The sequence below is a fragment of the Equus asinus genome, chromosome 25 (genome assembly GCF_041296235.1).
Source record: "Equus asinus isolate D_3611 breed Donkey chromosome 25, EquAss-T2T_v2, whole genome shotgun sequence".
NCBI lineage: Eukaryota > Metazoa > Chordata > Mammalia > Perissodactyla > Equidae > Equus > Equus asinus.
Genome location: NC_091814.1, coordinates 16,906,364 through 16,933,527, shown reverse-complemented (window position 1 = coordinate 16,933,527; position 27,164 = coordinate 16,906,364). Strand labels below are relative to the sequence as shown.

Here is a 27,164-nt window from a genome sequence, read left to right as displayed (position 1 = left end):
GTAGAACCTGGCCACTAATAACTGTCTTCCCGCTTCCTGCGCCGGCATAAGGGCGCAGAGCTCCCCTCCTTGGGAGGCCCTGTGCTTCTCCTCCCCACCGCCCCGCGTGCGCGTACATCCCTTCTCGCCGTAGGCTCGCGGGTTTCTGCCATACCTGTCAGAGGAGAGACGGCAGCTGCTCAGCTTGGATGGGGAGCGAAAACTACAGTTCCCAGCCCTCGCTGCGCTGCCACTGGGTCTGGGAGTGAGGGCGGCAGGCCCCTCCTCCGGGGAGGAGCCTACGTGGGGGGCGGAGTTAGGAGGTGGTTGGAGACTTAAGCCAAGCCAATGAGACCAGCTGCTAATAAGTGGGCTTGGCTTACAATATAACAGTGGCAGGAGGAGGAGAGCAAAGCTATTGAGCCAGCGAGGAGTGAAGCTGAACCTGGCCTCACACGCTCCTAGAGGACCACCTCCTGAGACAGAGTTCTTTTTCCCCCTTCGTCTTCTTCCTCCAGGCTCTCCTCCTGCCCTCCCTCCCTGCCCAGTACAATGCATTCTTGAGTGGCAGCGTCTGGACTCCAGGCAGCTCCAGAGAACCGAAGCAAGCCAAAGAGAGAGGACTGGAGCCAAGACACTCTGGTGGGGGAGCTTGGATGCCTGGCTTTCTTTGAGGACATCTTTGGAGCGAGGGTGGCTTTGGGGTGGGGGGTTGTGCTGCAGGGAATCCAGCCAGGCCCCAAGATGGACACTTCTGGGCACTTCCATGACTCGGGGGTGGGGGACCTGGATGAAGACCCCAAGTGCCCCTGTCCATCCTCCGGGGATGAGCAGCAGCAGCAGCAGCAGCAGCAGCCGCCACCACCACCGCCAGCACCACCAGCAGCCCCCCAGCAGCCCCCAGGACCCCCGTTGCAGCCTCAGCCTCCGCAGCTTCAGCAGCAGCAGCAGCAGCAGCAGCCACCGCATCCCCTGTCTCAGCTCGCCCAACTCCAGAGCCAGCCCGTCCACCCCGGCCTGCTGCACTCCTCTCCCACCGCTTTCAGGGCCCCCCCTTCGTCCAACTCCACCGCCATCCTCCACCCTTCCTCCAGGCAAGGCAGCCAGCTCAATCTCAATGACCACTTGCTTGGCCACTCTCCAAGTTCCACAGCCACAAGTGGGCCTGGTGGAGGCGGCCGGCACCGGCAGGCCAGCCCCCTGGTGCACCGGCGGGACAGCAACCCCTTCACGGAGATCGCCATGAGCTCCTGCAAGTACAGCGGTGGGGTCATGAAGCCCCTCAGCCGCCTCAGCGCCTCCCGGAGGAACCTCATCGAGACTGAGCAGGAGGGCCAACCCCTCCAGCTCTTCAGCCCCAGCAACCCCCCGGAGATCATCATCTCCTCCCGGGAGGACAACCATGCCCACCAGACCCTGCTCCATCACCCCAATGCCACCCACAACCACCAGCACGCCGGCACCACCGCCAGCAGCACCACCTTCCCCAAAGCCAACAAGCGGAAAAACCAAAACATTGGCTATAAGCTGGGACACAGGAGGGCCCTGTTTGAAAAGAGAAAGCGACTGAGTGACTATGCTCTGATTTTTGGGATGTTTGGAATTGTTGTTATGGTGATAGAGACCGAGCTCTCTTGGGGTTTGTACTCAAAGGTAGGGGCTGCGGTTTCTCTTTATACCTTGAACAAAAGGAATATGTAGGTAGCAAGAGAGAGAGAGAGATTGAGAGAGAGAGACTGGGGGAGAGAGAGAGAGGTGGTGGTGGTGGTGGTGGGGAGAGTCGTTTGCTCAATTATATTGAACACTCTAACTTCCCATGGTTTTCCTTCTTAATCCCGGGAGAATTCATTCCTCGCTTTCTTGGGGGGGGACATCCCCACACACTGTGTCTAATTTGCAGACTCTGTGTTAGGGAGGCTTAAAGAATCCCTTCTGAGAAATCATTTTTCCTCCTGGCTCACTCGTACCAAAGCATAACCCAGCAGCTTAACGCACCAATTAATTACATTCTGCCTTGAAGTGCTCGCCAATTCCTGTGACTTCCCCTCTCTCCTCCCCTCTCTGCTCCACTCCATTTTCCCGAGGATAAAAAAGAAATAAATGTCTGGGTGGGGGGGTGGGGATTCCATGCCAGTCCCTTCTCTCTCTGTCTTCTCCCTCTCTTCCCAAGTTTCTGTTTCCCTCCTCCTCCCTGAGAGACTTAGGGCAAAATAGAAAAGCACCCGTGACCTGAGTCTCCTGGGGGCATGGGGTAAAAATATAGGCGGAGGAAATCAGCAGTCCTTTCCCTCAGGAAAGAGGACTCAGAATAAACCTGCTGCCGCCTCATCAACATCCCCTGATAAAAATGGCTACAGGTGTTACCCGGGCAGAGCAGATGGGCGCCGCCTTGGCATCAGCCAGGGGGCAGCGCCTCTCCTTGGGATGGGATGTCAGGGCTTCCCGGGCGTCCCCGAGAGCCCGCGCCCCCGGCTCAGTCCCGGTTCTCCCCTCCCACCCCAACTCCTTCTTCTCGGGATAAATAAGGATGAGTGTGTGTGCGAGTGTGTGAGTGCGCGCCCGGATGGAGAACGGCGGGCACCGGCTTTAGCCGGGGAGCTGGCCCCGCTGCTCCAGCCTCTCCGTCCAGCCCCAAGACGGAGGAAGGGGTTTCCCTCCCAGAGGGGGCTTGGAAATCGCATCCTCCAAGGGAGTGGGGATTGAGGAAGGTGGGTTTCCGTCAATGCTCTGCTTGCTGGGAGCCCTCCTGCTGCGGGCTGGAAGGCTTGGAGACCTGGGGAGCCCTTGGACAAGTGGATTTTTTCCCACTCTATCCCTCATCCCCAACTGGTTGGGGTGTGTGTGTGTGTGTGTGTGTGTGTGTGTGTGTGCATGCATGTGTGTGTGAGTTTGCGTTTGCGTGCTTGCTTTTTGCTTGGATTTCTCTACTTATTTGTCATTTTGGGCAGGGGGTGGCTGGGCTGGCCCGGGGTAGCTGGGAGGGGTTCAGCTGTTGGAGGTTTCAAATAGAGCTTGTTTCAGGCTGGGCACAGCTGCTGCGAGACTGTCACATTCCTTGTTGAAATCTAGTCGCAAAAACCTAGGAGGTGCTGATCGGATTTCCCCCATTCCCAGCCTCTCGCTCTAACAGGGGATGGGCAGACTTGCCTGCTCAGGAAACGGGTGGGGCAGACCTATCAGACGACCTGAATAGCCACAACCAAGACTTCCAGGCAGAGGGTGCCCCCAGGGACCCGGCTGCTCGGAGGGGGTTGCCCCAGCTGAGGGCAGCTTCTGGAAGCCCCCTTCATCTAAACAGCTCAAGGATTTGAGCCCCTCCTTGAGCAGGAGCGAGCGGGGTTTTCCCCTGGAATCGCAGCTCACTTAGTCATTCCCTGTAATGAGCCTCTGAGTCTGCGGGTCCTTCTGTTTGCTGCCTCTGCCGCCTCTCCCGCTGGGCGCTCCGGGAGAGGGGGCCACCATCCTTGATGGGCCTGGCAGCCGCCCTAGACACAACCATGGCTCCCTCCAGTCACCTCCTGGGGACAAGGAGCCCTCGCTGGGGGAAACTGATAAGGGCCTGAGTGCTGGAGGGGGAGAGGGGAAGGGGCAAGACCAGCACCTCCTCTTTCAGGGACCCCTGTGGTCAGAGCTCCTAAGAGAGTGGCTCTTCCCAGAGACAGCGCCCATTGTGGGATCATCTGTGCACATTTGTCTTAATGCAATGGGAGGGTTGCTGCTGGGCAGGAAAAGGCCAGAGCAGGTGCCACCCTGATGGAGTATCCAGGGACAGGAGCTTTCCCAGAGCTGGAGAGAGCAGACTCCGGTGTGAAGGAAGGATGAGGTGACCCAAGGGACTGGGCTTCACCCATTCCTAAATCCCTGATCCTCTGGCTGATGGCAGCATGGGGGACACAGCAACTGGGAAGGTCCTGCCTTCCTCAGCTGGTGGGATGGCCACTTCCTGTGCACGGTGGGTTGGTACTGGTTGTGATAAGTGGGGCTCACTTTAACCTGCTCACCTGCTCACCAACCCTTCCGTCTCTCCATCTATGCGTTGAGTCATTGTGGAACAAGTATTTTCTGGGTGTCTCCTCTGTCAGGCCCAGTGGGCCCAGCAGCGGGTAGGGCAGCTATCCCTCTTCTCTCCTGGAGGTGAATAGGATCGCTTTAAAGAATCAGAGCGGAGCTTGAGTCCCAGCTCTGTCACTTCTGGTTGTGTGATCTCGGACAAGCCATGGAGCCTCTGCAGGTCTGTCTCCCCGGCTGTCAAGTGGGGAGAGTGAATTAGATAAGTGTAAGGCACTGCCTGCTGTGCCTGCTTGATAAATGCGCTCTGTTATTACTGTTATTAATAATGGAGAGGGAAAGCGATGTCTTTTTCTTCTGTTGTCTAACTCTGGCTCCAGAAGTAGTTGAGGCCTTAACAGATTGGGGACTGAGACTGTTGTCAAAGGAGCCGGGAGAAGCTGTATCTTGGAGGGGAGAAGTTGTGAGCAGGGCTGGGTCTTCTGACTGGAGAACATCTCTACATGTGGGTCTGTTGCAGGGGAGGTGGCATCTGTTCCCCAGCCTCGTGGGGAAAATGGGCTCTGTGGTGACAGGATGGTTTGGGTTAGAATGAAGAATCACCAGCAGGGAGAACTCAGAGATGTTCAGTGGCCCCTGGGGTGGGATGGGTGGCAGTTTCTTTTGCTGGAGAACTTTGTGCATCTGATTGGCTTTGCTGACCAGTCTGGAGTCAGGAGGAGGAACGGGGTGACCTCAGGCACCCCAGTCAGATCGGCTGATTCTGCATTGATGGTGGCAGTTCCCGCTCAAAGGCCCTTGGGAGAGGGACACACTTTTTTTCCCCCGAGTGATCAAAGACTGCTAACCACATGCTTGAGCTGCTGCTCTCTGAAGTCCTCTGCCTTTTCTCATGGGGCCGTGGCCTTCCTGTTTGCCTCTCTTTGGCTGATATCTGTTACTGGGGGAGGCATTCGCCACACAGGCCTGGCTCTCTTGAGAAGGAACATGGCGTGCCCCTGAGCCTATTCAAAGTTAATGCAAATGGGAGCCAGCGTGAGGAGGTAAGAGATTGCAACAGAACGGTCCTCAGCCTCATAAGCCGAGGTCCTCACGAGCCATAGGCCATGACAGAAGCAGGGAGGTGGGCTGAGGTGGGGCTCAGATAACAGGAGAGCTGTTGGTGATCGCAGCAGTGCCATGAGGCCAAACGGCAGAGAAATGCTGGAGATGGCCCTAATAGGCCCCTCCTGGTGCTACCCCTGAATGGAAGGAGGAGTCCAGGGTGTTTTTCAGTAGGTGGATTTACTCTCTGAGGGCTTAGACACCACGACAGGGCCAGGTCTAGAGATCCTGTTGAGAAATTAGTGACATTGTCTCTACCACATTAGTGCCAATGCGATGAAGGCAATGAGGATCTGGGGAGTCCTTCTTGGCATTCTTTATTTTCTTCCAGAGCTGGTTTGAGACACACCCACTCTGTTGCCTTAAACTGCCTGCTATGCTCTCTCCACTGGGCCAAGGGAGAGTTGAGAATGGGCGAGGCCCAGCCTGGCCTCCCTCTCCTCTCCAGGCTGTGGACTCCCATCCCACCCTGCCATCCTGCTGGGGGCTGAGCCCGTGCCTCTGTCTAGCTGGCAAGTCACCAGCTGGACCTTAGTTCTTGGTGGGCCTTGCTTCCCAGGGACCTCGGGTGTCGGGCTGTGGGGTCCCCTCAGGGGAGGCTGGAAATGCTGGTGTAGCAGGGTGGCTCTCCGTTTCCACCATTTTTGCACAACCTCAAACTGCTTCCCCACCCCCGGCCTCTCAGTCCATCTGAGTTTTACCTCCCAGGCAGAGCTTGGTTCCTCCACCCTCCTCATGCCCCACTCCTGCCCACCCCACCAACTTCCTGCCCCTCTGCTCTTCCCACTTCCCTGCCTGGCCTTGTTGCTGGGGGCAGAGGAGTTGGTATGGCGGTGGTCACCCGGGCCGCCCTGTCTGTTCCCATGCATGGCTTCCTTTCCCACCCCGAGTTACTCCTCCTTCTTCAGACCATCTTGTGGGCGGCCACCCTGAAATGCCAGGCTTCCCTGTATGCCCAGGGGAGCTGGGTCCCCCAGCCATTCACTCTCCAAAGAGAATGGCGTCCCTTGGGGCCAACTTGTTGTTGTGTCTCTTTGCTGACTTGACAGAGGTCAGCGAGTCTGCCCGCAGCCTCCAGTCTGAAGGATTGAGAAGGACCATAGGTCTCAGCAGCTTTGCCACCCTGCCCTCCCTGGTCATGGAGGTCTTATCTGCAGAAGGGCAGGGCGGCAGCCGGGGCTTGGCTGGGTGAACGGCCTGCACCTCCCGCCAGACCTGGGAGCTGCTTTGGGGTAGGTGGGTGGCTTTCGGGGATGTCCTGATGTAGGGGAGGAGACGCCACAGGGCCCCCTTGTCCGTGGTTACAGGCATGTTGGGAAAGTAGGAATGGGACAGACTCCTTTCCGTGGACCCTCCCAATGGGGTGACCTGCGGGACAGGGTTGCAGAAGGCAGGAGATTATTTATAAGCGATTGGCTACAGCTGCCAAGGGGCCCAGGCATACGCTTTATCTCCACAGGTCACAGCGGCTCCGTGAAAACGAGGCCCTTCTCCCACCCAGGGGGGTGGTGACTTTATTTATAACCTTTGTGGACAGCCTGCAAATGAGTCAAACGTTTGTAACCCACAGAGGGGACAGCTAACTTTTATATATGCTTCTCCTTTGCGTGTCATCACACTATTTATAACCGTCCCGGGGGAAAGACTTCATAAGACATCCGGACTTCCCTTCCTCACAGGCGCTGTTACCGCCGCTCAGCACTGGCATCGGTGCTGGGGCATTTATCTGCCACGCTGGCTAATTAGGAAGCTGAGGGATGGCCTGTGTTTCCCTTATGGAGCTTTCCGGAAGGGGGACTTGGGAGGCATGATCCAAAGATCTGCTTTAGAAATAGAAGGTAAAGAAAACCAAAATGAGAAGGAATTTAAGTAACCTCTGTAGTGAAGCCGAGGCCTGGATGGATATGTAAAATCGGGACAGAGAGCTTTGGTTTTGCCACACTTATTTGTGAAGCACATTTTGGGGAGAAAATGAGCATGTATGAGAGCAAGCGAGAAGGGCTGTGAGGGACGGCTGTGTGTCAATGAAACACCGCTTTCCTCAGCTCAGCGGCAGGCAGAGCAGCGCCTTCCTTCCTAGCTGTTTTTCTTCTCTTTCTTTCAAAACCCCAAAGGGAGAGAGAGAAAGAAGAAAGCCACCTATGCCTCTTTAAATAATGAGGGTGGGGAATTCTAAGTCCATGCTGTTCTCAGGAGCTGTGGGGAGGAAAATTCTAGTGCCTTTTCTTCTGGTGAGGAAAGTCCGGAGGAGGTTAATGGGTTTTTAGGTGCCCCCTCCCCCCACCCTGTCATTCCACCCCCAGGAGCTCAGCTGGGATCCAGAGAAGGGAGGGGAGGCGGGGCTGGGGGCAGGGACCCACTGCTTCACCTCTGGGGCCCAGGAGTGCTGCTGGGTGACAGGAGGTGGGGGACAGGGGCCATTTGTGCAGCACCGGACTGTGCAAAACTCCAGAGTCCTGTCCTGAAGTAGGTGGTGGTCTTGTCTGCCTTTGTAGATGAAGTCACCTGGCCAAGCTGGTGGGTGGTGGTGCTGGGCTAGGAACCCAGGCCCCATCAACTTTCAGGTTTGGGCTTTTTCCCATGCCTGCTCCTGCTGGGTGAATTCTTATCATTCTTAAAAGAGACAAGTCAAGGTTTATGGGCCCGAGACCCACGATGCAAAATTTGGGACGGGAAGAAGTTTACTGAGAGACAGGCAAGAAGGGGTTTGATGGAGGGTGGGAGATACCAATGCAGGTACCAAGAGAAGACAGTGTCCTAGGGGGCGGCCAGGGCAAGGTGGGCTCCTGGGGGCAGCCTGGGTCCAGGGTGAGGTTGTGGCCCACGATCGGTCCTTAGGATGCCTCTCCACCTGGAGGGTGAGAGCGGGCTAGGTGTGGGGATTACAGAGAGAACAGGAGCCCCTCCTGTAAAGGCCTGGCCTTGTGTGGGCTCCTCCACAGCACCACAGCACCCCCCCACCCCTGGAGAGCCAGCGGGCCCCACGCCTGCGGAGCACTTCCGCACACAGCCCCCTGGCTCTGGCCGCTCGCTGGCTCTCCCCGGTCTTCCTCATTCCTCCTCCAGTACTGGCTGCAGGACTACTTATTGCGGGCAGCCCACGGGGCTTAGCATCTTGCATCTCACAAGGTATTTCCATGCTCATTGTTCCTCAGGATCCCCACCGTGGCCCTGGAGTCATTACACTCGGCACTATTCTCAGAGGAGAAAACTGAGCCGCAGGGGGCTGAGTGGCCTACTCCAGCTGCCCAGCTCAGGAGAGATGGTTCTAGAATGGGAGCTCAGGTCTCCAGTGTACTGTTTGTCTCCCTGTTCCAAACCCCACCACAAACTTCTGCTGGGGATTTGAGTGAGGGAAACTCCAAGGGCTTCTCCATCCCTGGTTCTAGAATTTTCTTCTTCATCCTTGAATCCCGGCTTCCCAATTCCCTGGGTGAGGCTGCGTTTAGCTCTGTCAGTGGCAGTTTGTGTTAAAGGCCTGTCTCTGCTTTGAAGGAGCCTTGAGGAGGAGCTTCTACTTCTTGTTTCTGACTTGTTGTGTGACCTTTGTCAAGTCCCTTCACCTCTCTGGGTCTCTGTTTCTCTAGCTTAAAAATAAGGGCCGGATTCCAACGCTGACCTCCCTTCCTGCTCCAGAGGGTTCTGATTCCATTGAGCATACATTTGTCATGCTCCTTGCAAAGAAGCAAGCAACAGCGCTCAAACTCATGTTCTCGAGGGGTGTCGGGCCTGGACCCCGGCACAATCCATCCAGGCTGGATTGCAGTTTCTGGTGGTGATATAGGGAACACTGAGGAAGGAGGCAGTAATTCAGGCTGGGGATGTTGGGGAGGCCCCCTGTAGGAGGTAGGGTGGCCCCTGAAGGACTAGACAGGCCAGGATGGGAGGTTCACAGGCAGGGGCCTTTCTGAGAATGAGACTGTTGGGAGCCAGGGCAGGGAGGGCAGAGGGAGTAGGAGATGGAGCTGGGGCAGCTTGGAGTTCCTGCTGTGTGGTGTACACAGGGGCAGGTAGGGAGGACAGAGAAGTCTGGGAGAGGAGCTAGGGCTGGGTCTCATCCCAGGAGGTTCTGAGCAGGGAGTAGAGTGTTCGTGCCCAGGGCGAGGGCACAGAGGCAACTGAATATTTAGTTGATACCTGTAATTGTCAGGGGCTCAGAGTTCTGCACCCTTAGGCCCTGAAGACCGGATGCTTTTCTTTTCTCAAAGGCGGCCTTAATTGGTGCAGCCAGCCCGGCGTGGTGGTGAAGGGCTTGGGCTCTGGGTTCAAATCCAGACGCAGTGGCATGCCAGTGGTGGGTCCTCAGGGATTGTCCTGAATTTGAAGCCTGTTTCTAAGACATTCAGAGGGAATGACAGCGCCTGCCTGTAGCACAGCACCCAGCCCAGAGCCGGGCCCATGCTGAGCCTCCGTGTCTGCCAGCTGTCGGTTTTATTAGAGCAGCGCCTAGAAGATGCTCCTGTTAACCCACAGCCGCCTGGGGGACATAGAGGGACACGAGTGCACAGGTCACCCCTCCACACAGGTGGCTGTAGAAAGGGGCTCTGGAAGAGGTGAGCACACGTGGAACATGTCGCCTTTCTCATAAAATCAAACGGCCTCACCTCGGGTGAAAAACTGCCCGGTCATGTTCCTGGATGCGTCCCTGTGGGTGAGTCTGAGCGAGCGAGAGGGAAGCAGTGTGTTCCCCGGAAGGCAGGGCTGTAGTGGTGGCCTGGCCTGGGCTTCTGGAGCCTTCTTACCTCATGGGACCCAGTCATTCTACACTCAGAGTCAGCAATCTGTGGCCTAGGCACAGCTCGTTGGGTGTGGTCACGCAAATCAGACAGGTGGAGAGAAAACAAAAATAAGCCCATGGAGCCAGGCCAGAGGCTGAGAGGCCCTGAGGAAGGTCAGGGGGACATGTGATGGCCAGGCAGAGAGAGGCTGAGAGCGCGAGACCACAGGGAGAGGGCCAACCAGAAGGCCGTCCTGCGACAGAACCAGGGAAGCAAAGAAATGCTAGGACTTTCCCGAGGTGTCTTCAAGAGAGCGCGCTTTTTCCTTTAAGACTTTCGACAGAGTACCTTCTTGAATTCAAAAGGTTGTGGGGGCTTGAGAGTCGAGGTTCTTTTGACCCTTTCTGCTGTGGCAGGTGGTAACTGTTCCCACCAGGGACCAAGGGGCACCAAGACCCAGGGAGTCAGGGCTCGCCCTATGTGGAGGCCATTTTTTTTTCACAAGGCCTGGTCGCAAGGTAACCAGAGTCGTATTCTGAGCAGAGCCGTGGTGACACTAAATGAACAACATGCAAATGATGTGTGAAATAATATGCAAATTGGCATCTGTTATTTTTGAGTCAGCTTGTTGGGCGTTTTTCTTAAAGGACAGGCATGGTGCCTAGTGTCAAAGGAACAGGAAAGCCTTCTTAGAGGACGCTCCCACAGGGGCCGGTGCCTACCCATCATGGCTCATGGGCCCTGGGCCTGCCAGCCGGCACCTGTGGGAGCCGTTGTGTGGTGTGTAGCTTGAGGTTATAGGTGCAGAAGCCCATAGAGGTGGGTGCCGTGGTCAGGGCCCCCAGACAGGCAGGGAGGAGGGACAGGTGGTCTTCTGGCTGAACCGCAGGGGCCCCGTGGGAGTTGGGAAAGAGACTGCACTAGGGGCTAATTCTAGCCCAGCCCCTTGCTACTGGGTGACTGTGAAGCCAGTGACTCAAGCTCTCTGAGCCTCAGTTTCCCCTTTTGTAAATGGAGATAGTGGCATTTACCAGCCTGATGAGAATGCAACGTGATAACGGTTGGGTAAGTGGCCCAGCCCGGTGCCTGGCACATCCCAGGCTGCCAACAAATGGTAGTTCTTCCTAGCACTTTTGCCTGAGTTGGCACCTGCCCGCATCCTCGCAAGGTTCCGCTAGCAGGGATTTTTTCAGAGCCTTTTCTCCCTTTTAAGAAGATTTCTGATTTTAACAAATTGGGGCTTAGCCATTTTCTCTCTTTTCTGGCTTCCATTGGCTAGGATGTTGGCTTGCTCAGCCAGTCCCTGAATAGCTCCCACATGTGGGAATGCCCAGAGCTGCTGACATGGGTGATGTTCCCTTCCTCCATGAGGGCTCTAGGTGAGCATGTTGCTCTGGGTCGGGCTTCTGCCTTGGAAGGGCTCAGAGCTGGATGGCTTTGGAAGGATGACCCAGGGGAGGCCTCCTCTGGGGGCAGCTGGGGGCATATTTGGTGCTGTGTGGCACCATACCTCCCTGAATGGCTGTGCTCCACGGGCCCACCAGCTGTGCCAGCCTGGATGGGCATTGGCCCCTGCACAGCCCTCCCACCTCTCTGAGAAAGGCAGAGCAGGGACTATCCTCCTCTTTATAGCACCCTAAGGCCCAGAAAAGTTACGTGACTTGTCCAAGGCCACTCAGCAATGTAAGTGGCAAGGGTGCAGCTGGAATCCAGGAATTCTGGGCTTTAGTCCTCCTGAACACCTGCTATGTGGCAGCCACTTCCAGGTTCCTGGAATGCAAAGGTCTGCGCCCTTAAGGACTCGAGTCGGCTACAGGGGTCTCTCCTCAATGAAGTGTGTTGCTCTCTGCCCATCCTCCCAAAAGAGCTCATGCTTTCAACACAGACCTGGGTTCCAATCATGGCTGTGCACTATTTAGCTGTGTGGCTGTGAGCAGTGCCCTTTATCTGGAAAGTGGGATTATAATTCCTTTTGTTGAGGGTGGAGGTAGAGGATTCAACGTGGCACAGACCTGGCCGCAGGGGGCTCTTTGGTCCACGCTGGTCCGTGCAGGCTTTGCCATGGTTGTTTTTCCCGAGAGCTCAGTGGCCGTTTGGATCATATGAGGTCCCTCACAGCTGAGCCCGTGACTCCCTGCCCCTCCTGCTCTGGGCTGGACCTGACATTCGGCTCTGCCAACTCTCCTTCCCCTGCTCCTGGGGGAGTAATGGTGCTGAGCTGGGCGGGGGAACACTTGGCACAAGACACGAGCCTGGGTCCACGCTGTGTGCCAGCGGTGGAAAGATCCCTCAAGAGTGAAATGAAATTGATGCGAGCTGAGAGCAAGTCCGGGGTGGAGGTTGAGTCATGAGGCTTTCCTCGCGGGTGGGTGGGATCATAGATAACGCTTCTGTCCTCGGCAACTCGGGAGAAGGCGCTGCTCAGATGGATACTTCTTTTCCCTTCCATAGAAATGACTCCAAGCAACGCTGAGTCTGACTCAGGAGTGGAAAGAGGGACAGAAGGGGTAGGGGAAGAAAATGAACATTTATTAAGGGCCCATCAGGTGCTTTCACACACCTCATCTCATTTCATCCTCACCACAATCTCCGTTTTACCAATGACTGACCCGAGACTCAGAGAGGTTAGGTGACTTGCCAAGGGTCTCACAGCCAGGACGTAGTGGCTTTGGAATTTGAACCTAGGAGAGTCCTCAAAGCTGGTGTCCTGTGTGGCAGGCATGCTTTTCAGATCACTTCCTGGCCTGGGCTTTTTCAAGCCAAAAAAGCTGTTCTTGCTCTCCTGAAGCTCGCCACCCCTGCCCACCCCACCCCTTACTACGCCATGCTCACCGCCCTGGCGGCCTCACCCAGAGCGTCTCTCTGCAGGACGGGGTGGAGGGATGAGTGGCGGGGGAGGCCATCACTTTAGATGCAGAGGTTTGTTGAACCTCAGGAGCTCTGGGCACGTTGACAGGCAAGGCGGGCTCTGGGCCGGAGCATGGTCTCCCGCAGGCTCCGGAGGGTCAGCTCAGCAGTCAGCAGCACATGCTTTGGTGTTCCTGTCCCATCTCTGCGGCTTCCTGGCTGCGCAACCTAGATAGGAAAATTGACCTCTGTGAGCCTCAGTCTTCCGATCTGTGAATAGGGATGAAGATGTTTTCTCTCTTATCGGGCTGTGTATCATGAAGGGCAAATGAGACAGACACAGTGCGGACACATGGTAAAGGGCTTCGCAAATGCCGGCTGTTATTATCATTAATTTTCCCATCGTATAACTATGGAAACTCCAAACACAGATTGACTGACCCAGACCCAGAGGACTAGGTTGAGCCTCTGACCTGTGCCCCATCCTCACAGGATCATCTTGGCCAGCAGGCATCTCCCAGTTTCATGCAAACTCTCGTGCCTTCTGTCCCTGTCTCCTGTGTTGGTCTCCCTCCATGTCTATCCCAGGGGCTCTTCCCCCGTCTGCCTTTGCTTTCCTAGCCCTTGGTCTTTAGTCGATAACTACACCTGAGGGCCGATAGGTGCCAGGTGTTCTGGTTGGCAGGGGTTCAACACGGAACAAGACGTGGAGCTCACAGGCTGGCGGGGGCGGTGGGGAGGCAGGCGTTGAACAAGTAATGATGGATGATGGGAGTTGTATAGGGGAGAAAACCACACGCAAGTGGCCTGCCTTTGACCCGCAAACCTGAGACTGAGTCTCCCATTCCTTCTGCCTGTTCCCCCGTCCTCGATTCCACTGCAGGTCCATCTGCCTTCACTTCTTCCATCTTCCCTCATAGCTATCTGCCAGCCGCCCTCCGCTACTTCTATATGGGCAGGATAGCCTAATGTTAGGAGAACAGGCTTTCACACTGGACAGATCTGGGTTTGAATCTAGCTCTGTCACATATTGCGTGTGTGGCCTTGGGCAAGTGGCTTCAGGGCTGGGATTCTATTTCCTTGGTGGTTAATCAGAACCCTACCTCTGGGGCAGGTATGAGGATTCAGTGAAACAGCACTGTGGGCGAAGCGTGTGGCGTGGTTTTAGGCCTGTGCTGAGTGCTAGGGAAGACTGGGGACGAAGAGAGAAGCCCTGGCCTAGGAGTGAGGAAACGTGGTTTCTGGGTCTCTGTTTTGTCATCTGGAAAATAGGAGAATGAGGCGGAGGATGATGGTGATTCTTCTGCTGGCTGTCCTATGGGAGGGGGTGAGCATCCGCTGGAAGGGGAGAGAACAGGAGCACCGTGTGACGGCCTGGGCTGAAGCAGTGCTCCGCTGTCCCGGGGGGTGTTTCAGAGGGGTGGGCTGGGGAGGCTTTATCTTCCCGTCTCAGGAGTGAAAACCTGAGAAGGCGTTGTGGCTCTCAGGAGACAGCTGAGAGACAGGCCCGGCCGGCCTCCCTGCCCGCCACCTCTTGCCTGCAGGCCGGCCCCTGGCAGGAGGCCTGCTCGCTCCAAGCCCTCCTAGTGGCAGGGATTTAATTACTATAATGTAAGTGGCCGTGGCTCGGAGCCTTCTGGTAGAGGGGAAACAGATTTGTCTTCTCACTGGGAGAATAAAAATCGATGGGAAGGAGAGGAATTGTACCTTCCCCCCAAGTACCCACTGCTGTGGGGCTGACTGTAGCTTTCGGGGGGCAGGGGGGTGGGGAGAGAGAGAGCATCACGGGAGGAGACACAGTGTCCAGTTCAAGGACCCTTGGCACTTCCTTTTCCTTGCTTGAAATGACCCAGCTAAGCTGCCTCTGTTTCCCCAGTGATCTTGGTAACAGATCAGCCTATATTCAACAGCCATATGTCAAGGACCTACTGTGTGCTTCGTACTGTCCTTGAGGAGTTCCCAGCTGAGTGGGAAGCCCGGGCAGAATACATAACTTTATTTATGCAACAAATACTTATGGAACGCCGATTATGTACAAGGATTGTTCTAAGCCCCACAGATATGGAAGGAAAAAAACCACAGCAGATAAAAATCCCTAGCCTCTGGGAACTTCGATTTTAGTGGATAAAACTGACAGTAAACTACGTAAGTTAGTTGTATATGATGTTAGAGGGTGATAAATGCTATGGTGAAAAATAAAGCTGGGATGAGAGGGCAGCGACTTCGGAGGGAAGAGTTGTAATTTTAAATAAGTGTTCAGGGAAGGCCTCACCGAGAAGGTGACATTTGATGAAAGATCTTTAGGAGGGTGGGGAGCGAGCCCCTGGGGGAGGAGGGAACAGCAAGCTGAAGGCTCTGGGCTGGGATGATGCCCAGCATGGTCTGGACGGCTCTGCCCAGTAGAAATATAATGCGAGCCACATCTGAGATTTTAAATTGTCCAGTAGCCATATTAAAGAAAGTGAAAAGAGAAATGGGAAATTAATGTTAATAACATTTTTTATTTAACCCAGTATAGTAAAAAAATTACGATTTTCATTTACATGTAATCCATGTAAAAAATTATTGAGATAGGTTACATTCTGTTTTTATGCTAAGTCTTTGAAATCCAGTGTGTGTGTGTCCTCCAGCACATCTCAGTTGGACACTAAATCTTCATTGGAAATACTAGATCTGTATGTAGAGTTCATAAAATTTACAGTTAAAAAAGTAGACTGATACACCCAAGTTGTTGCAAATATATTAAAAAATTTCCAATAAGTGAAATAGAGTATTAGTTTTTTTATGTAAATTAGTGAAAATGAAATACATCTAAAAATTCCGTTGCATTAGTCACATTGCAGGGGCTCAGTGGACACATGGCCCGTGTCTGCCGTGTCGGACAGTGTAGGTCTCGGGGCAGCGAGGAGGCCCCTGAGACCGATGGGAAGGATGGGGAGCATGGGGGGAACGTGGCAGGGGTTGGGGTGTGAGGTCGGGGAGGATACAGGACCGACTCCATGGGGCTTTGTAGACTGTTGTGAGGAGTCTGGCTTTTTCCCTGGGTGAGACGGGAGCTGATGGAGGCCTTTGAGTGGAGCAGTGATGAGACCTGACTTACATTTTCATAGGACTGCTCTGGCTACAGGGCTGGGAACAGACGAGGGGGTGGGAGCAAGGGCAAGGGGGCCCAGGTGAGAGTTCGTGGCCGCAGTCCAGGTGAGAGGCCATGGAGCTTTGGACCCCGGTGGTGGCAGTGAGATGGTGAGAAGTGATTGGGTCCTTGGAATGTTTGGAAGGAAGGCATTCCTGATGAATTGGATTCAGGAGTGTGGTGGTGGTGGGAAGGTGAAGAGAGAAAGGGGAAATCAAAGACGAGGCCAAGACTTTTGGCCCAAGCAAATGCAGGGATGGAGTTTCCATTAACTTGGACAGAGGAGACAGTGGGAGAAGCAGTTTTGGGGAGCAGATGGGAGTTTGGGGTTGGCCTGGTTAGGTTTAAGGTGTGTCAGTTTTAATAGAATGTGGGTAGTACGTGCCCCAGAGGTGGTGGGGGGTCAGAGGATGGTGCCTGGAGCATGGAAGGCTTCTTCCTGGGCTCCTGTGCTGGGATGGATGGCTTCTCACCCATCCCAGAGGACACTTTGTGACACAGCTGGCCACATTTTAAAAAAATTCAAGTAAGTTCTCTGTGCCTCCAGCACAGCTCACTCCCCGAAGGGCACTGGAAGTTGCTGGGGTCTTTCTGGGTCGGTCCACATTTCAAAGTTCAATCTCCCTGCTCTGGGCTGACCCCAGAGCGGTTCGATGAATAACAGAGTCATACACGATCAAAAGCTCCCCAGCATGACTGGGAAGCCTGATTTTATGGGAAGTTACTGAAATAATACCAAACTCTGAAGACATGCATTCCTGATTTTCCAGTGCCCCAACCCCGCGGGGGTGCAGGAGGACAGCACGGAGAGGTGGGGCAGCCTCGTCAAGGTTTCACAGCTGGGGAGGGGGGGACCAGCCGCTGGGAGTCCCCAGCCTCATGTTCATCAGCCATGTCACTGAGTGTCCAGCGCTCTCAGGGACCATGCAGGGAGCTGTGGCACCTGTTCCCTTTGCAGCTGGCAGGAGAGTAGGGGAAGAGGGCAGGAATGGCCCTTAAGGTCTTCTCCCAGTCCTGCCAGTGTCCGATGCAGGGACCTGGGCCTGGAGGGTGAGGGTCTTGGCCTTGAGATCAAGCCACCCCACTCTGGCAGTCCGGGCCTGCTGGGCACCAGCCTTCTGAGCTGGGTCCAGATCCGGACCCAGACCCTTATTGGCTATGAGACTTCAGTGATCTAATCTTTGAGTCCATGTGCCCAGCCATCCAGTGGGGGTGATGGTGCCTGCCTTGCAGGAGTTTTGTGAAGCAGTGTTAATGGATGCCCTTAGCCCAGTGACTTGACACTTAGTAAATGTTGACTCTCAGTAAATATTGATTCCCTTCTACCCTCCATGGCAAACGTGAGGAAAGCCTGTGGGCAGGCTGGTTCTCTCCCTGGAGGGGAGGGAGATGGTGCAGAAGGAAGCATCTGAACTGGTGTTGGGGTGAGGCTGCCTGACAGCAGCATGCGTAGAAGTGAAACAAGCAGCTGCTGAATGGCGGGGAGTGAGAACCATGGGCAAGTCTGTTCCCCTTTCGTGAGCCCTGGGATCTAACTCTGTCCCTTTAGATCAGGGGTTTTCAACTGGGGCGATTTTGCTCCCCAGGGGGACATCTAACAAGGTCTGGAGACATTTTTGGTTGTCTCAACTAGAGGAGCGATGTTCCAGACATCTAGTGGGTAGAGGCCAGGGATGCTAGTAAGCCTCCTACAACACGCAGGACAGTCCGCACAACAAAGAATTACCCAGCCCCGAATGTCAACAGCACTGAGGCTGGGGCGCCCCGCTCTAGATGACTCATTCTCACAGGCTGGTTATGAGGATAAATGAGAACATGGGCGCTATTGCTCTATCATCTTCAGTGTGCCATTCTAGTCCGGCTCCTTCTCCCACCCTTTTCTTGGGCAGCCCTGTGTCATTGAGGGCTCTGGACTGAGAGTCAGAAGACCTGAATTCAAGTCCCGCCTCCCTGGGGTATTTCCTTGTTTCTAGTCTCCATGTCTTTTATCTTTGGAGGTCTCGTCTGTACATGGGGCAGTGGTATCGCCTTAGTGGTGGGCTGTGGTGTGGACCCAGTGGGCACCTGTGTGGGGAAGATGCTTCGTCTGTCAGCTGTGATGTGCTGACAAATGGGAGGCGGTGGGATTATAAACTCTTTACCCCAGCGCCGAATGATAATTTAAGGAGAGGGAGAGCCCAGGGACCCCGCTCTGCCCTGCGAGGCCACGTGACTGTTCTCCAGGCCTCTCCATCTTGCTTCTTGTTTTGTGGGTTTTTTTTTTGCACAGGTGGAGCTACAGTCTCCATTTGAGGAAGATGGAATTTGCAGGAAAAGGCAGGGCTATTATTTCTGTGCTGAGTGAGTGGGAGACAGAGCTGGGTGAGTGGCAGATTTCCTGGCAGGGGAGAGACAGCCAAGTGCGCCAGCCCGGGCATTGCTAGGATCCTTTTGGGGTGAGTGGGCCAGGATTCCCCAGTGGCCACCTCAGGAAGCAAGCATTTGTTTTGAGCCCCAGGAAAGACAGGACTCCCTGTTGGGGAAGGAGCTGCACCAACGTGTTGAAACTCTGAGGACGTTCTACTGGGCAAATGTTAACTGGCGCCTGTTCTGTGCCAGGCATTGGCCCCAGAAATGTTGGGGGACACAGAGATGGACAATACATGGTTGCGGGGGTGGTTAGGCTGCCACCATTCTGAGGCGCAGCAGACTGTGACAAGTGTGTTAAAGAGGCGCAGCATCGTGTTGAGGGCACACCTGTGACTCTTCAGGTCTGGAGGCCTCTTAGAGGAAGTGCGGGTCGAGCTGGGCTTTGCAGCAAGCCAGGTAGGGCTTCGTGAGGCAAAAGGGAAAGAGTCTTCCAAGCTGAAGGGACAGTTTGGGCAGAGGCCCAAAGTTGGAGAGTACCAGGTATTCTCAGGGAGGGACAAAGGAGGTAGATTTTCCTGGAAGTGCTGGGAAGGAAAGACTGGAAGGGGATGTGGGACCTGCTCATGGGTCCTCGCACACCAGGCTGAGGAGTTTGCATTTTTGTTTAGAAGCACAGGGAGCAAAGGAAGGTATTTGAACAGAGCTGTGGTGTGGTCAAGCCACAGCAGAGGATGGATTATAAAAGGAGGAAGCTGGAGGCAGGGAGGCTGGTTAGAAGGTTATTGTGACAGTTCTAGAGAAGGAGAAGTGAAGGCTTGAACCAGGCTGGAGGCAAAGGAAGGGAAGATGTGGGAGCAGGAGGGGCCTCTGGGGAGGCAGGTAATGTGTGAGGCCTCACATTTCTCTGCCCTGGATAACTAGGTGGCGTGTGAGGGTCGAAGCGAGCGCTGTGGCCTGGTCCCCTCACTGCTCTGCTCAAAAACCAGCCCTTTCTTGGAGGACGGGAAGCTGTGAGCACTCAAGAGCCTGCCAGTCCCAGAGAGCAGGGTGGCACAGCGCCCACACCAGCGGGCACCAGCGCCCTGGCTGGGGGGCTCTCCTTCTGGAACCCACAAGGCTCAGTGCTGGCCTCCTGCCTGGCCCGAGGGAGATGGAATACACCCTCTTCCTGCTTATTTTCAAAGACATGGGAGGAATAGCACAGCGTGTAGGGGCCAGCTATGCTTGGGCTCACATCAGAGCTCGGGTGCTGACTGGCTATGAGGTTGGGCAAGTTGCCCGGTCTCCCTAAACCTCAGTCTCTGTGCGTGTAAAATGGGGGTAATGATGCTTAGCCCACGGGGTGGTTGTGAGAGAAGATTAAAGAAGAACACAGGTGTAATGTTCTTAGCTCAAACAATGGCCACTATTTTTTTTTTGCAATGGCCACTTTTTTTTTTTTTTGGAGGAAGGTTAGCCCTGAGCTAACTACTGCTAATCTTCCTCTTTTTGCTGAGATAGACTGGCCCTGAGCTAACATTCATGCCCATCTTCCTCCATTTTATACATGGGACGCCTACCACAGCATGGCTTTTGCCAAGCGGTGCCATGTCCGCACCTGGGATCCGAACCAGTGAACCCCGGGATGCCGAGAAGCGGAACGTGCCAACTTATCCGCTGTGCCACCGGGCCAGCCCCTGTAATGGCCACTATTTTTAATTGACAAGACATGCTGACAGACTGGCCATGATGGGGTGGGAGAGGCAGGACTGAGTTGCCTTTAAGGGTGATGGAGAACTGGGAAGCGGTTGAGATGGCGAGTTCTGGGATCTGTGGCCTTGAGGGGCTCCGGGGAAATCTCAGGAGGATATCCAGCAGGAATCGGGTGATGCTGGGGCCTTCCAGTAGTGAGGTTCACGTAAACCGTCCCTACTAGCTACCTTGGGATGAACTTTTCAAAACAGCAGCCTTACTCTGGGTGACCCCAGCATGGTGCTCAGGAGCGGGGTCAGCATGGCCAGCCAGCCTTGGTCCTCAATGCCTCCCTCCCAGAGGCTGGCCCCGCCTCTGCCCAGCTCAGGCTCCAGAGGCCTGGATTTGGGATCAATGACCTGACATTCATGCTGGCTCTGCCCCTGCCCCATCAGTGTGACCTGGACAGGTGCGTGCGTTCTCTGAGGAACTCTCCTCCTCTGTAAAGTGGGATGGTTGTCAGGAAGATCCTATGAGATGAGGGATGTGAAAGCCCCCACACAGTGCCTGGCACACAGGGGCTCTAGGCATCTGTTTGGGGCATGAATGAAGGGAAGGTGGGGCAGGGAGCAGAGAGGGCTGGTGCGGGGCAGACCTGCAGAGAGGCCCAGGGGTCAGGGTGGGCTGTGAAGGGGTCAATTCCTGGCTCTGTCCCCTGCTACCGGGATGACTTTGACCTTCACCGTCTTTCTCATTACCCATGTGTGTGGGCGGCGGTCACACGGGATGTTGGGTTTAGGGGGCCGCAGTAATGCCTGCCTCACCACGGGGTGATGCGTCTAGGTGGATAAACAGCACCAGGGACATACAGAGAACTTAATTAACATGCAGTCCTCCCTTAGTAAATATAGTAGGCAGTTAGAGCCAAATTGCTCTAAAATTGCCCCAAAGGGCGGTCCCCGAATGCCTTTATTCCCCCCACTGTGGCAGCGCAGAGAGAAGTGGAGCTTCCGAAGGCGCACCTTCTCTCTGCCCTGGCCGCGTGTGATGCACGCCTTTGCTGTCCCTCTACTGAAATGTGACCCAGCCCTATGGAAACTGCTGCAGCCGCCTAAGGGCAGTGCTGTACCCCGGGGCAGGGGCGGGGCAGCAGTCTGCTCTGGTGCAGACAATGAGGGGTGATTGTCTGTAGAGAAGGTAAAAAAATAAATAAAGCTGACTAACAGTCGGTCTGCTTTTTATTATCACCCTGCACTGGCTCTTCTAAGTAAGGTCAGTGATAAAACCCTCCTCCTCCCCGGGCAGATGCTTGCGCCCCCCGCTGGTACGCCCCTGCGTAGTAGTCCTCCAGGATGGAGCCAGGAGGGGGCTCACGGGGCCCCGGCCCGGGAAGTGGCACTGACTGGAGAGCCCGTTCTGACGGCAGTGGCAGCGCAGATCTGGGCCCAGGAGACCTCACGGGGAAGTGAGGGTGGAGTAGGGGATGAGGACGTGCAGGGAGTGGAGGTGACAGCTGTGAGCTCGAGCCTGGGGAGGCATTGTCTAGGCCCTTGGACGTGGGCAGGCAGAGGGTGTATTCCCTCTCCCTCAGGCCTGGCAGGAGGCCAGCGTTGAGCCCTGTGGGTTCTAGAAAGAGAGCCCCCCAGCCAGGGCGGCTGGTGCCAGCTGGTGTGGGCGCTCTGCCACCCTGCTCTCTGGGACTGGCAGGCTGTTCCCTGTGCCCCGAGGAGGGACTGGCCCCTCAACCGGGGGGAAAGGAGCCAGGGCTGCCCTGGGGCTTGGGAGCTCGGAGGGACTTGGGGAGACGGCAGACAGGCTGGGATTCACATTTCTCCACCTTGCATAACAAGGATGTGATAAGGATCAAAATGAGCACTTTTCGGCTTTTGTTACCGTGATTTAAACAGGTTTCCTTGCAGGGTTGTGGGAGGGGCCCCGGTGGAAGGATTGTGGGAGCATCTCTCTCTAGACTGGAGAGCCTCAGCAGATGTACAAGGAAGGAAAATGTGTCCCCGGGGCTGGCTGAGGTGCTGGGACCCAGGGCAGTGTGGGATGGGGGTCTGGCCGTGTTTGACCCCTTTTCTGCCTGAACACTTTGGGGGTCTCCTTGCCGGGGAATAGCAAGGCCCGGGTGGGTCTGTTTGGGAGTCAGATACCTTTTGGTGCCTGCTGGATCTGAAGTAGATGTGTATTCGTCAAGATGGGCGTCAGCGGTCCTGTGTGGTGGGGCCCCTGCAGTGAGGAGAGCAGAGGCCTTTGGGACTTGGCGGAGGGGGAGTCCCTCTTCTGGATCTGCTCCCCACAGCAGGTGCATCTGGTTCCATTTGGAGCCCATTTGGAACGAGTGAGCGGGCTGACGTGTGGCTGTCTGGGGCTCCTTGGGCTGAGCAGCCAGGCTAAGCGTAGCCCGTAGGTACTTCCCAGAAACTCATGGCACCGTCACAGTGTTGGCTGGATGTTGAAGAGTTGGCGGGATATAGTGCAGGAACAGCAAACAGGTTTTATCTGGGTGTCAACTCTGAACAATTGGTACCAGCTACCGGAAGGGCTGTGTTGAGAAAGATTCTGAGGTACAGTCTGAGCTTGGTGGGAAGCGTGGTGATTGATTTGTGATGTCTATCATGGGCAAGGAAGGATGGAGGAGTGGTAAGGTATTTGCCCTCCCTGGTGTAGTGGAAAGAACACGGAGAGCCTATGTTTGATCTTAGGTGAGTAACTTTTACCTCTCTGGGCCCCAGTTTCCTGGATCTCTAAGATGGGGATAAAAGTACTGCCCTTCCAACCTGATAGGCTTATTGTGGGGACTGAGTAAGAGAATAGAGTGAAAGCACTTGGTGAAATATAAAAAAGTGACACAAGCTCAGAGTGGCAGTTTTGTTGGTATTGAATCACCCAGGAACCTAATAATAATAATGTTTGCAGTCTCTACCTTCTCTGACTCACTGAGGACCAGACGACTCCATGGGCTGAGCGTATGAGAGACATGGCTGATGTGTGCCCGGCAGCCAGGCCCTTCATACAGCCTTGGCCAAAGTGTCAACAAAGCGTTTGGTCCCGGGTCCCACTGGAAGTCTCTTCGTTTCTCTCACTGTCTCCCTCTAAGATTTAGAACTGTTTTTGTGATTAATGAGAAAAAGGACAGAACATCTCTCCCCTTGACTCTTACTCTCCGTTAAAGATAGCAAAACTGCTTTATGAAGTTTAAAGTCTAAAAGCCTGACAAAGGCACGTACTAATAATGTATGAATTATGCAAATCTGTGTAGTCAGTTGATTTGCATAATGGAGGGGCTGGAGGAGGGTTGGGCTGGAGAGTGGGGGTGAGGACGCCTGCCCAGATCTGTGTGTCATGGGGGACACCCATTCTCTCCTCCTTCCTTAGCTCCTACTGGTCCTGAGGGTGGCCATCCCTCAGCCTTTCTCTGCTGGCCCTGTGTCTGTCCCTCTGCCACCTGAGTGGTCACGGAGGCAGGGGTGCACACCTTGTGCTCGCCTTTCCTGTGGAACTGCCTTCATTAAATCTCACAGCTGCCCCTCCGTGTGCAGACGGCTTTCCCTGAGAAGTCCCCTGGGGCATTATTTCTCCAAACGTCTGTCTGGCCAAGGTAGTGGACTCCGTTAAGCACTGTCTGGAATTGTGACTATTGCCAATGCCTTTTTCTCCGGCTCTAGGGTAGTGAGGGTGAGAAGGCGTCTGCAGGAGACTCCCTGGTTTCTCGCCCAGCATTTCTGATCATTGCCTCTAGCTGTAAAGCGGCTCCACCTTCTGCTCGTCCCTCCCTGCTATCTCAGGACTTCCGATTTGGTGAGGGTTGAGGTGGGGACTGAGGGCACTTGAGGCCTGACCCCAGTGGGCTCTGCCTGGAAGCCTGGGGATGTGGGTGCTCAGGCTGACGGGTTCGGGGAGCCAGCTGTGGAGGTGGGCTAGCCCTGGGCGGGGCGGGGCAGCTGGCTTCTCCACATAGCGCTGACACTTCTCAGGATGGGGCAGCTTCTTACTCTGGAGAAGGGGATGTTCTGCGTGGTGGCTGCAGGGACCAGCCCTGTTTGGGGACTGAGCAAGGGTAGAGACCACATCTAGCTCCTGGGAAGGCCGAGCAGACTGTCAAGGCTGCAAACAGGCTGGGGTTCAGCTCAGCTTGACATACGTATGAAGCGTTGCTTCTCTGGGCCACGGCTCACGCCAGGCATTAGGACCAGGGGGACGAAAAGAAGTTCTTTTGACTGAACTCCTACCATAGTGTCAGGCCCTGTGCTAAACCTCTTGTTTACATGTGTCATTTCGTTTCATTTACAACTTTATGAAGTCACTGCTCTCATTTCCCCATTTTATGGATGAGTAAGTTGAGACTTGGTCACACAGCTTGTAAGCGGCAGAGCAGGGCTCCAGCCAGGTCTTCTGACTCTGAAGCCCATTCTCCCTACCACGGTGCTCCGCGGCCTCTGCTGACCCTCCCCGGATCCTCCCCTTGAGGGTCAGAGGTGTAAGCAGATGGTGGGTATGATACAGTGTGATGTGAGCGAGGAGAGAGGTCTGAACCAGGAACAGACGTAGCACAGAGCACTTAACTTTGCCAGGGGAGGCTCACAGAGCAGGCGGCCCTGAGTAAGCCACGGAGGGGAAACCGGATTCTGTCTGGCGCTTGGGGAAGAGGGCAGTGCAGGCTCAGGTCAGCAGGCTGAGGGGACAGTGGGGGCTTTCAGGCGGGCAGGGTGATTCCAGATGCTCTCAGCCCCCTCCTGCCCCACTCAGGGTGGGACTGCATGAGGTGGGGCTGGCCGACTTCAGCTCCAGCCCTGCTCGGGGGCCGTGGCTGGGACAGGCAGGCAGGGCAGGTGTGGGGTGCTGCCCCAGGGGCTCCTCTCTGTGGCCTGTATCTTCAGCAGGTACACTGATGGCCAGGCAGCCCTGAGAGCCGGGGGTCTGTGAGTACCTGAACTGCGTGTGGACTCTGCCTACCTGGGTGAGGCCACAGCTGTTCCCACACCCACACCTGCTCAGACCCGAGAATGGGGCTGCCCTCATTCACAGGAGTAGACCTGTGAATTCTTTGCACCATGGAGGATAGGGCTCTAAGGATCCTACGTTACCCAGAGGAGGAATCTGAGGTTCAGAGAGGGGAAGTGACTTCCCCAAGTCACACAGTCAGTGGAGAAGCAGATCAACCCCTGGGTTTCTGGTGTGAGCACTACTGGGTTCCCCCCTCATTTACTCGCTCCCCTGGACTCCTTTCCAGGCTGTGTGTCCTCCTTAGCACCTGCCATCACATACTCACCCAGGCACGTACACTTTTGCTGTGTCTCCCTCACACCTGGCCATCCTCTCAGATCCTCGTAGGCCGGTGCTTTGCTCTGGAGAGCACTGAAACGCAGTTGTCAGATGAGGAAGGAGCAAAGCCCACTGATCACAAGCAAACGTGCCCTGGGGATGCTCTGATTGGAGAGCGAGGTGGAGTGGGAGAGCAGCAGTTGGTAGATATGAGAGACTTTCTGCAGGAGGTTTGGAGTTGGGGCTCCATGTTGGAATCACAGAGGTGTGAACTGGAATCCCAATGCCATCACTTATAAGCTGTGTGACTGTAGGCAAGTGACTTAACTTCTCTGAATATGAATTTCCTCATTAATAAAATGAGGGTAATAATGGCACCTACCTCAGTGGTTCCCAGATGTTGCTACATTTTGGAAACACCTGAGGATCTTTAAAAAATGCGGATGCCCAGCTTCCAGCTTTGGACCTTCTGATTACCTTGATCTGGGGTGCAACCTGGGTATTGGGATTTGAAAAACTCCCCAGGTGATACCAATGAGCACCAAGGTTGGGCACCACTGTCACAGGGTGTGTGGGGATTAAAGGAGATAATGCAGGCACCTGGGGAGGACTCACTCAATGGAAATGCATATTGTTCACCCACCTGCCTGCCTCTCACTCCGTTTATTGTGGCATCTGGAGGGGGCGGGAGCGTTTTCAATTCTACTCTATGGTGGGTTTCCCCCGAGGGCTGACCCTGAAGTGGCTCTTGGTGGCTCCTCTACTAGAAGAGCCTCTCCCTTAGCCCTCCCACTGTCTCTGCAGCCTGAGGGCGGCCTCAGTCTTCCCCAGAGGCCCCCGGGAGCTCATGACTAGACTTGGGTCCCGAGGAGAGGGCCTGGAAGGAGCGGATAGTGCCTGAGCAGGCCTCCCGTGAGTCTCCTCCTGGTGGCCTTGGAGATGGAAGCCTTGGTCCCCACAAAGGCCTCTGGGAGACAGGCCCAAGATGCAGGCATGTGGAACCTCCATCTGGATTTGGTGGCCTGATCTTGGGGCCTCCGGGGTAGGTGTTGGTGGGGACATATGGGGCGGGGCTTCCTCTTTGCAACACCCAGCCCCACTCCTTGGCCCTGGGTGAGGCTCGGCAAACCCGAGACAGAGGCTGTGAGGGAAGACACATTTCCCCCAGCTCCTCGGCTGTCCTGACGGGAAGCTGTGCATCATTGGGCTGACAGGAAGGAAATGGCTTTGCTGTTTGGAGACAAACAGAGAATTCTGACTGGGGCTGAGGGAAAAGGTGTTTGCTTGGAGAAGCTGTCTTGTCCAGATGGAAGGACTCTTTCTCCCTCAGGCGATTGCTCCCTGTTTGTTTTCCTTTCAATGACAAAGATTGAATTTAGCTAATGAGGAGCCGTGAGAGGGAAGCGCGAAGGGGTCCTGTGAGATTCCAGGAGGTGGAAAGCCAGCTTTCATCAGTGTCTTTCTTACCCGGCTCCCTGCTTCGGGGACCTGGAAGGCAACAAAGCATTTTGTGATCTCACACGCCGCTTTTTCCTCCATCCACAAACCATCCCTTTGCAGATGCCTTTGGTTTCTCTTTTCACCACCCAAAAAACACAGTGAATCTTTTAATAGCACACGCCTCTTGGATCTCTAACCAGTCGGTCACCAAATCCTATCCAAAATGCGCTCAGAATAGACGCTTTTAATAAAATATATTATCTTTAAGCCGGTGTAAACCTGTGAAATTTGTACATTTCTTTTAGAACATCTCTACAAATTTTACCATATTGAAATCGCCACCCAGTGACCTTTCAGGAAATACTAGATAAATTACAAGAGACAAATAGACAAACCAGGCGAAGATGTACAATTTCCAGCGCTTTTCCTGCCAAGTTCTCAGGCTGAGTCTTAGGCATCCCTGCCTCCCGGTGAGCCCCCCGCAGCCCTGTGACCCACTCCGGCAGGAACTGGCAGCCAGAACACCCTCTGAGAGCCGTCTGCAGCTCTGAGAGGCGGCTCGGGGGTGTGGCTCCTGGCACCTTGTCCCGTGTTTGTCTCTGTGCTCCATCATTCAAAACACTTCCACGGGTGGCCAGAGCACCTGG

At 55.1% G+C, this 27,164-nt stretch overlaps 1 protein-coding gene across 5 annotated transcripts in view; it reads left to right on the top strand.

The window, feature by feature from the left end:
- Positions 1-350: 350 nt before the first annotated feature.
- KCNN3 (potassium calcium-activated channel subfamily N member 3) overlaps positions 351-27,164 on the top strand; it is a 178,937-nt gene continuing 152,123 nt past the window's right edge. For 2 of the 5 annotated variants that reach the window (XM_014837099.3, XM_070496835.1), the window contains exon 1: positions 354-1,632. In XM_014837099.3, the coding sequence (XP_014692585.2) occupies positions 724-1,632 (909 nt within the window). In that variant the 5' untranslated portion in view covers positions 354-723. Of the gene's footprint in view, positions 1,633-2,227; positions 2,688-3,791; positions 5,031-27,164 lie in introns of those variants that run through there. The other 3 variants (XM_044757800.2, XM_014837106.3, XM_014837100.3) reach the window with 3 other exon arrangements.